The sequence below is a fragment of the Phodopus roborovskii genome, unplaced genomic scaffold (assembly GCF_943737965.1).
Source record: "Phodopus roborovskii unplaced genomic scaffold, PHOROB, whole genome shotgun sequence".
Taxonomy (NCBI): domain Eukaryota; kingdom Metazoa; phylum Chordata; class Mammalia; order Rodentia; family Cricetidae; genus Phodopus; species Phodopus roborovskii.
Window position 1 is genome coordinate 40139 of NW_026125511.1, and position 15952 is coordinate 56090.

The 15952-nt window shown below is 40.3% G+C and overlaps 1 protein-coding gene across 1 annotated transcript; it reads right to left on the bottom strand.

The window, feature by feature from the left end:
• Nucleotides 1-649: 649 nt before the first annotated feature.
• Nucleotides 650-13754, bottom strand: LOC127216118 (eukaryotic translation initiation factor 1A, X-chromosomal). Its single transcript, XM_051176665.1, has 7 exons — nucleotides 13531-13754; nucleotides 8924-9007; nucleotides 8268-8371; nucleotides 7291-7341; nucleotides 5174-5255; nucleotides 3807-3898; nucleotides 650-955 (listed from the first exon to the last, which is right to left on the bottom strand). The coding sequence occupies exons 1-7, from the start codon at nucleotides 13544-13546 to the stop codon at nucleotides 950-952; spliced, it is 435 nt and encodes a 144-aa protein (XP_051032622.1). The 5' UTR covers nucleotides 13547-13754; the 3' UTR covers nucleotides 650-949.
• Between the last annotated feature and the right edge of the window lie 2198 nt (nucleotides 13755-15952).

Sequence of the window (15952 nt, forward strand, 5' to 3'; positions counted from 1 at the left end):
CACTTCAACACAATCTTTTTGGTAAAAATACTCTATGCACATGAGTAAAACAGTTTTTTCTTTGTTTAGGGATTTCCTACTCACACTAGTTGAAAAAAGAAACCATCTCAATAATTAAAAAAGTATTATTAATGTTTAGACAACTGAGCACCACCTAGTGTCCAATTTCTGAAACTTCTGACCTTAATTCAAAATTGGCATTAAAAGCCAATTTTCTAAAACATTTTGGAAATGCCTTTCCTCCCCCAGTAAGTTGATGACTGCAAAACAAAATCATGAAAAGAACTTACATGTTATCAAAACTAGTATAAAAATAGCCACATAATTAAATATGCAAAGCAGACCTCATTTTTTGCCTTTAAATAGATTTCTGCCAGGTATAGTAGTACACACATATAATCTCAGCACCCAGGAGGCTGATAAAGGAGGATCATAGTGAGTTTGAGGTCCACTAGGACTATAGTTAATTCCAAGCTAACCTCAGATACAAAGTTAGACCCTGTCTCAAAATAGAAAACAAAAAAACAGTTTTCTGCCTCCATTTGTATCAAAATCTCTGGGCAACTGGAATATACACAAAGACTGTACAGTCAACAGCTATGCAAAAGGAGGGCTTAATCATGATTTATAATGAGTACAAGGCAAATGGTTTATTCAAAACATCCATTTACTTACTGGAAGTGGTCAAAGTAGGAAAGGCAGTATTTTTTTTTCTTACATGATCATGATTTTGAGTTCTGTTACATCAAATGAACAAAGAAAGTGGGCTTAACATATCACTTAAGATATTATCAGTTTTGAAAGAAGCGATCTTAGTATCGAATCAAGTCTGCCTCAACAAATTACAATCAAGAGAGTGAAAACTTTTCCTTGAGGTCTATGACTGGCCAGATTTCAAATTTGTAGGGCAATCTTCAGAAGGACCGGAATGTAACATGTTGAGCTCATTTTAGATCTGAAAGAGAAAAGAACATTAAGTCAAAGAAAAAAAAAAAAAAATACTTCTAAAAAAATCTTTTAAAAAGTTCCTTTACATGAATGTGCCAATTCACATGACTACTGTGAGTGTGGTGTGTATTAGGTGGGTTGCAGGAAGAGGACCTCAGGTGTTGGCCCTCACACTTTTCCACCTTGTTTGATAAATTGTATTTTTTTGTTCACACTTAGGTATTACCAGGCTAGCTGGTCTAAGCTTCCAGAGGTTCCTGTCTCCACCTCTGACTTTGCCATAAAAGCACTAGGTTTAGTTACTGTAGCCAGCTTTATGTGTGCTGTGGAGCTGAATGTAGATTCTCAGGGTGTTTGGTAAGCACTTTACACTGAACCAATCCAGGAGAAAAGAACTCTTACATCCTAACACTCTGCATGAGTGAAATTTGTCACAGGCTATATTGGAAATCAACCCAGTGTCAATACAAAAATTACCTAAGTAAGCATTTTTCTATTGTAGCTCACTTGCAGAAATTCTGACCTCATAATATTCTATATGATACACATTATATTTATGTGTGAAGGTACCCACTAAGGTCAGAAGATGATACTGAACCTCTGGAGCTGTAGTTATAGGCAGCTGTGAGAACCAAACTGAAGTCCTCTGCAACAGTTGTAAGCACTCTTAACCATCCAGCAGGCTCTCTAGTCTAGCCAAATATTCTTCTGTGTAGCTGTTCTGGAACTTACTTTGAAGACCAGGTTGGCCTCAAACTCACACAGATCCTTCTGACTCTGTCTCCCGAGTGCTGGGTTTAAAGGAGTGTACCACCCCCAGCACCTGAGAATATTCTTAATTAGGTTTGCTGTCTCCTTCCTTTTGCATTGCTTATTTGAGATTTTATTTTACATTTCACTTCTTAAATAAATAAGGCTTCAGTTTTTGTGTCTGTGCTTGCACATATGTATGTTGGTACCAGTGGAGGCCAGAAGAGGATGTCAGATTTCCTAGAGCAGAAATTGCTCATATGGGTGCTGGGAACCAAACCAGGGTCCTCTGCTGAATGAGCAATAAGCATTCTTAACCACTGAGCCACTTTGCCAGAGGGAACATGACCTTTTTAAAAACTAGTTAAGTGTATCTTCAATCCTTTTCTTTGTATTTGGTTAGAGAAGTACAGATAGAACATCTATTAACACTTAAAAAACTGGCAGAGAAATAAATATCTACCAAGGGAAAAAGCTGAGTTCTAAGGTGACACAACAAACTTATTTAAAACAAACAAACAAAAACAACCAAGAAATGTCCTGAGGCTCTCTGGAATTCATATGAACTAACTTCTACATGTATGCCTTAAGCACGAGTGTACTTGTCCATCCATCCATACAAACAGAATAAACAAATGTTTCAAAATAATGTTCATTACAATGTGAATTCTGGGGTGGAGATGGCCCACTGGTTAAAACTGTGTACTGCTACTGCAAAGTTTTGTTACCGGTATCCACATTGGGTGGACCACAACTTTCTTTAACTCCAAATCCAGAGGATCTGATTGATGCTCTCTTCTGGTCTGCATGGGCACCCAACCCACACATACTACATTTAAGTAAAAGACAAAATAGACGAAGATATTGTAAAAGGAGGACATAAATTCAGCACCATCCTCCCCTTAATATACCCCTGGCTTCCTATTTGGCTTCCTATTCTTTTCTTTTCCTCTCCTCCTCTCTATTTTAATTACTAGGCCTTGTACATGCTAGGCAAGTACTACTAAGCTACAACATAAAAAGGGAGGAAATGCTTTTGGCTAGGTTCAAGATCCTCAAAGAAAGCTATGTTTAAAAATGTTCTAAAAAATGACTCTCTATTGTGGGAGTATGCCTTAAAATGTAATTTATTTTCTGTGTGTATCACATTTGAGCCTAGTGCCCTCAGAGGCCAGAGGGAGGCATAAAATCCACTGGGAACTGGAGTTACAGATGGTTATTAGCTAATATTTTTTTTAAGTGTAACTAGTGGGACTAGAGATTACTCAGCAGTTAAGAACATCAACTATTCTTCTAGAGGACCAGGACCTACATGGCAGCTCACACCTGCCTGTAACTCCAGTTCCAGGGGATCTGATGTCACCACACAGACATATGTGCAAGCAAAACATCAATGCACATATAATAAATGCATGTGTGTTTGCTAACAGAGGCTAGAAAAATGCTTCAGAGCCTTTGGAATTGGAGTCACAGGCATTTATAAGCTGTCTGATGTGTGATCTAGGAAAAGTTGGGTCCTCCACCAGAACAGTATACACTTTTAACTGATAAAACATTTTCTCCAGCTCCTAAAATGTTTTGTTATGGTAGTATTATGTTGAAAGCTGGGTGTGGTGCAAATATTGCTAGGTAGCCCCAGCTGGCCTGGTATTTGCTGGCATTGCAACCAAGGCTGGCCTCAAACTTGCAGCATCACATGGCTTCAGCCTCCCAATTACCAGAATTACAGGTATGTGTTATTATACCTTGCTATCAGTTTGACCTCTAAATAATTCTTATGATTTAACCCATGGCTAAGTCTCAAAATACACTTTTATTTATATGTATTAATTGGGTTAAATAATTATTTTTATTGTGACATTTCATACGTGCACGCATGTTTTGCCTCTATCCAATAACCACCTACTATTCTTTTATCTCTTCACCTTGATCTTCTTCCTCTTTCTGAACAGTGCCTTAACTTTCATATTCCCCCACCCCTAAATATATATGCTCATTTAAATGTTCTACATTCCTAGTACTATAAGAACTTAAGGGAAAGGGCTACTATCTTTGTATGTATGTAACACATGAACAAAAACCAGAAAAAACAGACTGTATCTACTTACATCATCAATGTCTTCATCATCATCTCCAATGTCATCAAACTGAATTTCATCATCATCTCCGGGACCAAATGTATCAGTTTCATTGATTTTCGCTAAAGAAAAAAAAATATATATATATAGACACACACACACACACACACATATATATAAAAATCAAAATGCTGTCTTCCAACTTTCTACTAATCTTGCTATATGAAGCAAAATATTAAAACAGAGTATTTTGATTTTCATTTGTTTACAGGGCTATTATTTAGCACGTCAAGGTTTAATTATACTAATTCTGAAGCAATTACATCCTAGGTATGCTTCACAAGTTTGTATACATACTAACTTTAGTTCCTATCTCAAAAAGACAAAATACAAGATAAACTAAGTTTCTTTAGAAGGGAGAAAGATTTGAGAAGTCATCACTGGGATGGTTTCAAGTGTTCAGAAAACTTAACACCTCATCAAAATGAACTATACAGAAAGAAAGAGAGAGGGAGAAAGAGACTAAGAAAAGAACAACTGATTCCCATCAATCATTAATTAGAAAGAAATATCGGGGCACATCATACTTTCCACTAAGGAATGAAAAGGAACCAACCATGCTACTCCACCCCCATTTTTTTTTAACCATCTCCAAGATTAGAAGGGCAAGTTTATAATTCTCAGCAACACCTCTTTTTTTTTTTTTTTTTTGTTTTTGAGACAGGGTTTCTCTGTGTAACAGCTCTGGTTGTCCTGGATCTGACTCTGTAGACCAGGCTGGCTTCGAACTCAGAGATTCACTTACCTCTGTCTCCTGAATGCAAGGATTAAAGGCATGTGCCACCATTCCAGGCAGTAGGGCCTTACTGGTTACAAAGTCATGTTTTCATGAGAAAATGGAGGCAAATTTTTTAAAAAGAGTAACTGCTATGTAAAAAAATTCTGATTTATAAAACTGTATACATTCTATTTTCCCTTTGATAAGGTTATAGATAAATTATATTTTGAGGGGGAAAACATCCATGCTACTTAATCACGACCCCTTCTATTTACACATATAAACAGACAAACAAGGGCAGATACTTGGAGGGATGTTTTTCTGTAGTGTTAGTCACCCAACCCAGGTCTTTGTGTACTCTAAGGTGGTCACAACTGCACTGCATCAACAGTTTTTCTTGAAGGTAGAAATGATACTAGAGTTAAGTATACCTGCTTGTGTTTCATACTAGCTACCATAGGAAAGAAGTTACTAAAATTCTGTTCTGGTAAGAGTGGATTTAAAGAGAAATTACAATCATGTAAGCACAAAAATAAACAGGAGCAACAGAATTTCACTGCCTAAACACTAGTAGATAACCTAAAAACCATATGAAAGTTAATGGTGACTCGGTCATTACCATGCTCTGGAAGTTCGCCATATGCCTTGAGACTTCTAGCTTCATCTGCATTGTATTTTAAAATGACATCAGCTTTGTTATCCTTAAAACAAAAACAATTAGATCTGATTATATCACACTGTTATCTGTAATGTCATTCATTACTTTCAAATTCAATCAAATCTCTAGCTGGGCAGTGGTGGTGCAGGGCTTTAATCCTGGCACCCAGAAGGAAGAGGCAACCAGCCCTCTGAGTTCCAGGTCAGTCTAGCCTATAGAGTGAGTTCCAGGGCAGCCAGGACAACAAAGAAACCCTATCTTGAAAAACCAAAAACCCAAAACCAACCAAAGCAAATAAACAAAACATCAAATCTCAATGCTTTGCTATAAAAATCTTTATCACTTTCCTTAGGATGAACTCAAATGGAAGTTTTAGTAACATTAACTAAGCAACAATTAAAAATTCAGGGGCCTAGGCACCCATGACAAAACACTAATGCACATAAAGTTAAAAAACAAGGAAAGATATCTCATCTTTTATATTATTTATAATTACCCTTCTATCATAAGCACAAATGACCCCCTGGAACTACAATTTACACACTGAAAGCCAAAGACTGAGATTTGTTATCACAACCTGAGGATTTTAAAAACTGTATGCATACATACACAAATATACCTGTGGAGGCTGGAAGGGGGCATCAGATCCCTTAGAACTGGAATTACAGGTGGATGGGAGCCACCTAATGTGAGTGCTGGGAATCAAACTCTGCTCCTTTGTAAGAGCAGCAAGCATTCTTAACTGCTGAGCCATCTTTCCAGCCCTGCTCTAAGGAAATAAATATGCCCTTTCATATATGTTTAAGGTAACTATAATAATTATTAATCTTGTCAATTTGAGAATTTGAGAGGATTTAGAATCACAACAAAAATAACATTTTTTTTTTTTTTTGGGTTTGGTTTTTTGAGACAGGCTTTTTCTTTGTAGATTTGTAGCCTGTCCTGGCACTAGCTCTATAAACCAGGCTGGCCTCAAACTCACAGAGATCCACTGCCCAGTCCAACAAAAATAAATCTTTAGGTTTATTTTAGTTCTATAAACTAGGCTGGCCTCAAACTCACAGAGATCCACTGCCCAGTCCAACAAAAACAAATCTTTAGGTCTATTTATGAGTGAGTTTCTAGATTAGGTTTATTATGATAGGGAGGTTCATGCTAAATGCAGGCAGTGCTAGTCCATAGGGTGAGGTCATGGACTGAATTAAAAAAAACCTCACAAGATGAATACTAGCATTCATTCATCTCCCTCTGCTTCCTGACTACAGATGCAGGGAGACCAGCTACCCCAGCTCCTGCTGTCATTTCTCCACCATGATGAACTGTACTCTTAAACTGTGAGAATCAAACAAATCTTTCCTTGTATTGCCTTTATTACATAACTTCACCAATTTATCTATTTCTTTAAAAACGGTATTACTGTATACCTGTGGTTACTGGATACATGTAGACGTAAGAGGGCAACTTTGTGGAACTAATCCTTTCCTTCCACCTTTGCGTACATTCTGGGGATCTAAACTCAGATCATCAGGCTTAGGTAGCTGCCTTGATGGCAATTTGTCTTTGTAATTTTCTTTTGGTTTTTTTGAGACAGGGTCTCTCTGTATTTCTTTGGAGCCTGTCATGGAAATAGCTTTGTAGAACAGGCCTGCCTCTGCTTCCTGAGTGCTGGGATTAAAGGAGTACGCCACTAACGCCCACCAGGTATTCTCATTTATTTTGATTTTATGTGCATTGGTGTGATGGTGTTAGGTTCCCTGGAAATGGAGTTATAGACAGTTGTGAGCTACTGAGTGAGTGCTGGGAATTGAACCTAGGTCATCTAGAAAAATAGACAGTGTTCTTAACCACTAAGCCATCTTCCCAACCCTGTATCATTTATTCTACAAGCAGAAACTTCAAATAGTAAAGATAAGAAGACCATTTTTGCTCTATAAAAACTAATGTTTGACTTCTTAGATTGGTATTTGGGAACCATAATTCCAAGGACACCAAGCATAATACCTAAAATACAACAGGCTATTAGGAAATGGCTCATCAAGTTCAAGTAAATCAAGAACAAATTTAGAAGTAATTTTTACCTGGTAATCTCGAAGCCCCACCAATATGATGTCTGAGGTATTTATCCAAACCTACAAAAGAAAAGACCCTGCATAATATATCTTAAATAAAGTAGAATCAAGAAATTCCAGGTGATTCACTTTGAAACAGATGAATTCCCAATTCACTTGGCTATCTATATGAAAACAGAAAATGTTGTGGTTTTCTAAGTCTCTCTTTTTGTCTTTTACCCACCCAGATGTATACAGTTTTCACAACCATTTTCCTTGTAAAGGATTGATATCACTAAAACACACTCTTACCCCGAACCCCACTATCACTCAAGAGTTGGGACTTCCCAGAACCCAAAAGGCCATTTGCCAGCCTTTAGTGCTCCTTAAAACTGGAATACTTTTCCAGTCCTTTCTTTTTTTCATAAGATAAACATTTTTTTCCTTTTTTTAAAACTTTATTTTATGTGTACTGGTGTGAAGGTGTCAGATCCCCTAGATCTGGAATTACAGATAGCTGTGAGCTGCCATGTGGTTGCTGGGAGCTGAACCTAGGTCCCCTGGAAGAGCAGCCAGTGATCTTAACCGCTGAACCATCTCTCCAGCCCAACATCAACATTTTCTTTCTTTCTTTTTTTTTTTTTATTGTTTTGATTTTTTGAGATAGGGTTTCTTTGTGGCTTTGGAGCCTGTCCTGGAACTTGCTCTATAGACCAGGCTGGCCTCAAACTCAGAGATCCGCCTGCCTCTGCCTCTCAAGTGCTGGGATTAAATGTGTGTGCCACCAACGACTGGTCACATCAACATTTTCTAAAGCCAGGGTTATCCATTTTCAGAATGTCCCTCAAATTATATTTGCTAGTGTGGTTGTGCTTAACTTGCTAAAAGGCCCTGAGGTGGCTTCCCTGCAAAACACACACACACATCCACCCAGGTAGAGACATTTCCTCTACCTTCCTTAACACTTTCATAGTAGAATAAAATAAATGTTCTGACCACACACTCACCTTTTTCCTCAATTTCCCTCTGATGTGGCACAATCTCTTTACACCATCAAAACACATTGCTTCTAATCGTCCATTTCCCAACATTTTGATTACCTGAGCATATTCTACATGGATGAGGTAGGGGAGAAAAAAAGATGAAATACTGCTTTTTTGATGAAATCAACTTTGTATATCCATTGAAGATTGACAACAACATGTGGCTACACCAGTTAGGGATAAAAATACATACAGCAAATATAAAATAAATAGAAGGGAGCTAAACACTTGGCTAGTTAATGGTTGAACCAGAAATAATACTTTGTAATATAACAACCTGAGTCTGTTATTACATGTTTTAATTATCTACTTGTTTTCAGTAAGGAGACAGACTGACTACTGCCCTGGTGACTACTACTCCTATAGATCAAAGGTGCCATGTCCTAGTATGTACAGTATACCTCATACAGCTCACACTGAGATCTTTACCTGTTTTGTATCCTTATTTCTCTCTTTGAATCTTTAGAGCAATCTCATGGAATCTTCAGTACAATCACTTTAAATGGTAGTGATATCCTTGCTGAATTATTCTTGGAAAGTCAGAAAATGTTTGGTCCCCAACACAAGAAAACAGACAAATAGAAAAATCTAACAAGAGCCCAACTTATCTGGCCTCTTACCTTGTCCATCCTCTTTGAACACCAGCTCTCGCTTTTCAGATTCATTCTCATTCTTTCCTCTACGTCTGTTTTTACCTCCTTTTCCTAGTGGGTTGTTAAAGAAAACATCAACAGTGTTAAACATACACTTTTAACAGCCTTAGAAAACTATCTTTAAATGTCAATTAAATTTAAAAATTCATCTAATCTGATCAGTCATGTAAAACTTACCATGTTCAGGTGTATAATGTTACCACGTTACCCTCCTTTATCCTCACAGAATTTTCTTTGGGGAGCTTGCACCTTAAATAACATACTCATTTTTCTTTTATTGAAATTGTTTAATATATTCTGGTCTCCCCCATCTCCCAGTTCTTCCCCACTTCCCCTCCTATCTGAAGCTACCCCCTTTCTGTGTCTCATGAGAAAATGAACAGGCATCTAAGGAATAATAAAACACAATCAGATAAATCAAAAACAAATAGGAATGACAAAGCCAAACAAGAGCCAAAGAAATGCATATAGACACTGAGACACAGAATCATTCGCACACACAGGAATCCCATAAAAACCCACACCAGAAGCCATATTATATAAGCAAAGGAGCTGTCGAGTAAGGTATTTAAAAACCAAAAGCTCTGAGCCGGGCAGTGGTAGCATACACTTTTAATCCAGCACTTGGGAGGCAGAGGCAGGTGGATCTCTGTGAGTTGAGGTCACCCTGATCTACAAAGCTACACAAAGAAACCCTGTCACAAACAAACAAACAAAAAAGCTCTGACAGGACATCTGATAAAAGAACCTCCAAAGACAAGGATGCCATTGAGTTCCTTTTGTGTTGGCCATCTACAGCTGGGCATGGACCAGCCCTAAGGAATGGTTAGATGACCATGCCTGTAACTACTATTTGAGAATGCCACCCACATACTTGTCACAGTCAACTTGATTACTATTTAACAGTCATTTATTCCCAGTTGATCAGTAAGTTCACTAAAGTTCAGATGTTAAAGAACTCACTCAAAATTTTAATTGATGAACTTGGGGTGCCAGATCCAGCCCTAATCCTTCTCTGTCCTACTAGAGCTCTCTCATATTAGGGCTCCCTTCTGGAGAACTTTGTCATCAAAATTTTAACCACATGGACCCCAACCTTTTGGGGGGGGAGTTGTGATAGAAGGATAGGGTGTCACACTATAGTCTAGGCTACCTTTATAATGTCTCTCAGCCTCCTGAATGCTGGTATTACAAGTGTGAGCTACCATACTGGGTCCTAATAAATATTACAAAAAAAAAACCCCAAAACACCTTGCCCTACTCATAGCTGACCCCCCTACGAAAGAAGACCTGGTAAAAAGATGACACGAGAGAGAAAAATGAAGTTATTGCTATTATAATAGAACATATTGATTCATGCTGATAGAAGACAGCTCAAGATTCTGAACTTGGTCTTTAAAATGTACCATACCTGAGATAGTTTAGCAAGGTGTTAATTGCCTCTAGAGCCTCCTTTAAATTTTATTTAATGTTTATGGGTGTTTGATGTGCATGTATGTCTGTCCATCACGGGCAAGTCTGTCCAGTGCCAAAGGAGGCACTGGAAAAGGGCACTGGATGACCTGTAAATGGAGTTGCAGACAATTGTAAGCTGCCATGTGGTTGCTGGTAATTGAACTGAAGACCCCTTAGTGATGAGTCACCTGTCTAGCCCTACATCTTTTAAGGGAAAGCATATAAATGGTAGCACTATGCAACGGGACATCATATAGTAATAAAAAGAAGTGTGGTGGTCCACACTTTTAATCCTAGCACTCAGAAGGCAGAGGTAGGGGGATGGGTCTCTGTGATCTCAAAGATAGTGTGCTATCAGAACTAGTTCCAGGACAGCCAGGGCTGTATTACAGAAACCCTGTCTTGAACCTCCCCAGCAAATAAAACCAGTATGATAGGTATATGGGTGCTTGCCTGTAATCTCAAGCATCACAATCTTCCTCCCCACCTTTCGGTTTTGAGATAGGGTTTCTCTGTGTAGCCCTGGCTGCTCTGGAACTAGTTCTTGTAGATCAGGGTGGCTTTGAACTCAGTGATTGCCAGCCTCTGCCTCCTGAGCACTGGGATTAAAGGTGTGTGCACCACCACCACTGCCCAGCCATTCTTTCTATTTTATTGCCATGAAATGAAATGCTCTTCAAATTCTCTTTTGAAAGAATGAAGGCCAGATATGTTGGTGCATATCTTTAACACTGGCACTTGGTAGGCAGAGGCAGGCGGATCTCTGTGAGTTCAAGGCCAGCCTGTTCAACATAGTGAGTTCCATGACAGCTAAGAGGTACATAGTGAGACCCTGTCACAAACAACAAAAACGAATGAAAACGAGTGAGACCAAGCCTGAGTATATGACCAAACAGCAATAAATTGAATAACCATTCTTTTATTTTTACCCCACTTTCTTTCTAAGCTCAAGCACAGTTCTCAAAACTACAGAAGTGTTTCATAGAAACAGCCCAGGTAAGAGCTTTCCTCAAATATACGAGGCTAGTGACTAGATGTGATTTAGCCTGAAAGTTTTGTCTCCTTGGCACCAAAGGGAACCTACTATTCACCTATGGGTGGAGTCACCAGAAGAGAGATGAGTAAGTTCAACAAATATTTATTGAGCATCTTCTAGGCTAAGTGCTATCAAGCCAATGTGGTTATGACAGACACCAATCCTGTCCTTCCCACATACAGCTAGTATGGGGGAACTGGAAATCTAGTCACTAGAATTAAGGTGAGAATAACATACCTTACCTACTGAAATGATCCAGTTGCCATTTCAGAACAAGGAAGTCTATGGACAGGAATTTTAAAACTTGGAATATATTGTGTCTATAATTATACTTTTCTGAGGACAATCAGTAAAAATTCTCACTGCACAAAAAGCCTGGCAACCTTGATTTTTGAGGCCCTGAAGCAGGGTGGGGATAGTGAATTCAAGGTCAGAGTGGGCCATATAGCAAGTCTATCTCAAATCAGTTTGTTCACAAAACTGTGACCAAGTATTCAGAGGGCTAATGTGAAGTGATAGGTACAAAGAGTAATTAAGTAGACTCCCAGGAGCCAACTTCTAGAAAAGAGAACACTAACAGGCATGGTTCAAGGGAGGTGGCCCAAAGGATGAATTATCAAAGACTTGCATGTGTGCATGTTGGGGTACCCAAGTGGGCCAGAAGAGGGCACTGGATCTCCTAGAGCTGAAGTTACAGGCAGTCATGAATTGCCCTATGTGGGTGTGGGAACCTAATTTTCCCAGGAAGACATCTCTTCTGCACAAGGAAAACTTCATTTTATCTTATAATTTTGGCTTTTGGAGGCAGGTTTCTTTGTGTAGCCTTGGCTGTCCTGGAACACAAGAGATACTACCAGCCCCCCTAAAGTCCCCTGAGTTCTGGGATTAAAGGCATGAGCTACCATTGACTGGCCCAAGGACTGGGTAATGTGTTCCTCCTCTGTAGGAAATACGAGTATTTTACTATTTTTACTTGCACAATGTTTGAGAAATTATAAGGACAATAAGTATGGCAAGCCTGTAATTCCAGCAGCTTGGGAAGCTGAAACAGGAGGATCCCAAGTTCAATGTTAGTCTGGGCTGTTGTAGAGTAAGCTCCAGTTCAGCCCAGGGACAGAGTCCTGCTAAGGATAGATGTGTTCCTACAAAAAACACATTACCACAAAATACTGTAACTATAAAAATGAGAATGACCTAAGGAATGCTGTACTTCTACTTAGATTAGGCTCCTCATCTTGGAGATCCCAAATTAAAAGTAACCTCGTGACTGATTATTTAAGAACATTGTTCCCAGAATGGGATTTAATTTTTTTTCCATGAAAACAAATACATGATCTGAAGCAAAAGTGGAAAACTTGGCTAAGTAGGGTTAAGCCGCGTAAAGCCACGGAGTAAAATAATTTTCTCGAGATAACTTTTAAAAAGCATCAAAGTAGATAGGAGGAGGTGGCGCACAGCTTTAATCCCAGCACTTAGGAGGCAGAGGCAGGTGTGAATATCGTTCAAGGCCAGCCTGGGTCTACAGAGTGAGTCCCAGGACAGCCAAGGCTGTTACAATAAGACTGTCTCGGAAAAAAAAAATGCATCTAAGTATTGGCTACTGGCTACTGGCTACTTGGGAGCAGCTTCAACAGTATCAAGTAAGTGTCCATAAAGAAGCCTTTGCAGGCGGTGCCAGATGGGCACGAAAGCAAGCAGGGATTACTCCTTTTCAAAGTTCAGAGTCGCTCCCAGGGCTTAACTCCCCACGTGCCAGAAGCCCAAGAAGCCCGAGGCAGGTGTTCCCAGGGGTCCCTTTGGCGCCGCGGTCAATGTGGCGCGAATCAGGGGCACAAGCCCACATTCTTACACAGGAGGCCCTACAAAAAATGGCGTCGGCTCCACCCCAATGTGGCCAAACTGGGAACCAGGAGTAACTTCCTTGCGCTTCTGCCGAGCTCCAAGTAGGACGCAGAGAATGCTGCCAGACAAGAGGCAAGGAAAGATGGCAGGAAGGTCAGTATGGCCTGGGCTGACCTCGAGGCCGCGAGCTGGACCAGAGACGCGCCGGCGGGGAGCGAAGCCGCGGTCCCGGCGTCATTACCTTTATTCTTGGGCATGGCGGCAAGCTGGCAGAGTGTGCGACCGTGCTCCGGATGGCAGCAGGAACGGCGGTGACTCCGAGGGGCGACGCTGAGAAACGCGCGGGACGAAGGCTGTGCGGGAGGCCGAGAAGCGTGCTCGGAAGAGGTTGGTCACCGGTGCTTCCGAAAGCCGCCTGCGCCCACGCTTGCCAGTGGCAAATGGCGTCGCGGCTGCGGGCGGTGCTTTTCTCCGCCCTCCTCCTCCCCCGCCCGCCGGGCCCGCCTCCCGTCCTCCCTCAGCTCTATGGCGCAGGCGTGGCTGAAAGGAAGCCTTCTTTCTGGTGGGAGCCAAGGGAGAAGCCTTTTTGGGAGGGGCTCACTGACAGGGGAGGGCACTCAGTGGGTGGAGCGAGGCTCTGGAGTCCGGAAAGGGCCAGCTGGGTCTCTGCGTCACAGTGGAGGAGCGGAGGGGAAATTGAGATAGTGAGGGATGCTGGCTTACCCACCATCTGCTGTTCCTAGCTTGACAAGCTGCTGACTCATTAACCTCAGAGTTAGCTGAGTTTTAATGTGGCCTGTTCATCGGCCCAGCCACTGGAAAGTCTGAGGGGAAGGGGGGGGAAAGCCTTCTGCCCTCCCTTTCCAAACTTTAATAGGATACTTTGGTAGTACTTTAAAAATAAATCTGCCCTCCCTAACTTACTGTAGCCAGGTCTGTTGTTTATTGCCGACACTTAACAGAAAGTTTGCAAGTAGTAGGTTGCTCAGCATATACAGGACAAAAGGATGGAAGAAAGTTGATATTAGGGGTTGGATCTCCCAAAATTCACGCTAAAGTTCTAACTTAGTATACCTTTGTATATGACTGCTTTTGGGGGTAAGGTCTTTAAAGAAGTGACTATATTGAAATGAGATCCTTAGACTTGAAACCAAGTCAGTATGACTTGGAAAATGACATTAAGTCAGGCATAGTGACACAGGCCTTTAATCCCAGCTTGAGGAGACAGAGGAAGTTTAAAGGCTAGCCAGGGCTACAGAGTGAGACCCTATCTCAAAAACAAGTACAAAACCGAAGGCAATTAGCACCTAGGCATTAGGAGGCTTAAAGAACACTTCCGGAGTCACTAACCACCTGTAAGCCATGGAGACCTCATTAAAAACCAGACTAGTCTCTACTTTAATGTTAGAGTTGGAGCTTTCCAAACCGAGTAAAAGTAGCAGCCTGGTAGTTCATATCTATAATTCTAGCACATGTGAGGCTGAGGCAGGAAGATTGCTGCAAGTTTGGGTTAAAGCTGGGATACATAGTTCCAGGACAGCCTGGACTATGTAGTGAGATCCTGATTACAAAACAACACAACCAAGAGAAAGTACATTTCTGATGTTTAAACAGCCCATTACCCATTCTCGGGTTCTTTGTTCTGGCAGTCCCAGCAAAGGAATAACTGCATAGCTAGTCAGAGCAAATCCTTTCACTTAAAAACAGGCTTATTCAGGCTAGGAAGATGGCTCAGTAGGTAAGAGCAATTACCACGAAAGCTTGGCAACATGAGTTCAGTCCCTGAAACCCATATAAGGGTGGGAGGAGAGAACTACACATATGTATCCTCTAATTACCACTCATACCCCCCATTCCAGTAATAATATTTAAAAATTTAAAATATGTTTATTTTAAATAACCTTTTGGGAAACATTGGCATTTTCACTTTCTATAGGGAAGGAGACTTAATGACAGATAAATGAGGTATAATCATCTAAAAGTAGATTATACAGTATTTCACTCTACTGTGGACATTTGATAGTGTCTGTAGACAGTTCTGGTTGCCTGTCAAAAGTGGAGGAAGGAATCGATGATGTTGACAACTGAGACCAGAAATATTGTTAGACGTTCTGGAACTCCTGCCCTCAGTGAAGGATTATCCAATTAGGAAAAAAAAAAAAAAAAAAAAAAAAAAAAAGAATAGAAGTGAGGCTGAGAAACTAAACAGATGTAGTTCTCAGAGTAGTATTAAAAGTGACAGGGTGGTAGTGGCGCACACCTTTAATCCCAGCACTCTGGGAGGCAGAGGCAGGAGAATCTCTGAGTTTGAGGCCAGCGGGTTCTACAGAATAAGTACCAGAACAGTTAGGGCTGTTACACAGAGAAACCCTGTCTCAAATGAAACAAAATAAAACAAAACATGGGAATACTAGTACACACCTTTAATCCCAGCACACAGGTTGCAGGAACCTCTGAGTTTAAGACCATCCTGATCTACATATACAGTGAAACCAAACCCAATCTCAAAAGAAAAAAGAAAAGAGAAAAAAACAACAGGGAGTAAAAGTTCTGATTTTCTCTTTTCATTTGCAGTTTGTTGCAACTTATTTTTTGAGACTGGGTTACATCATCCAGGCTTCCTCCATCTCTATGGCACTAAGATTGCAGTAATGATCTACCAT

Excerpts from the sequence above, each read along its gene's own strand:
- LOC127216118 (XM_051176665.1), bottom strand. Across the intron at positions 8,372-8,923 it reads GTTCAAAGAGGATGGACAAG|AATATGCTCAGGTAATCAAA; the intron begins GTAAGAGGCCAG and ends TCATCCATGTAG. Across the intron at positions 3,899-5,173 it reads TGGCGAACTTCCAGAGCATG|CGAAAATCAATGAAACTGAT; the intron begins GTAATGACCGAG and ends TTTTTTCTTTAG.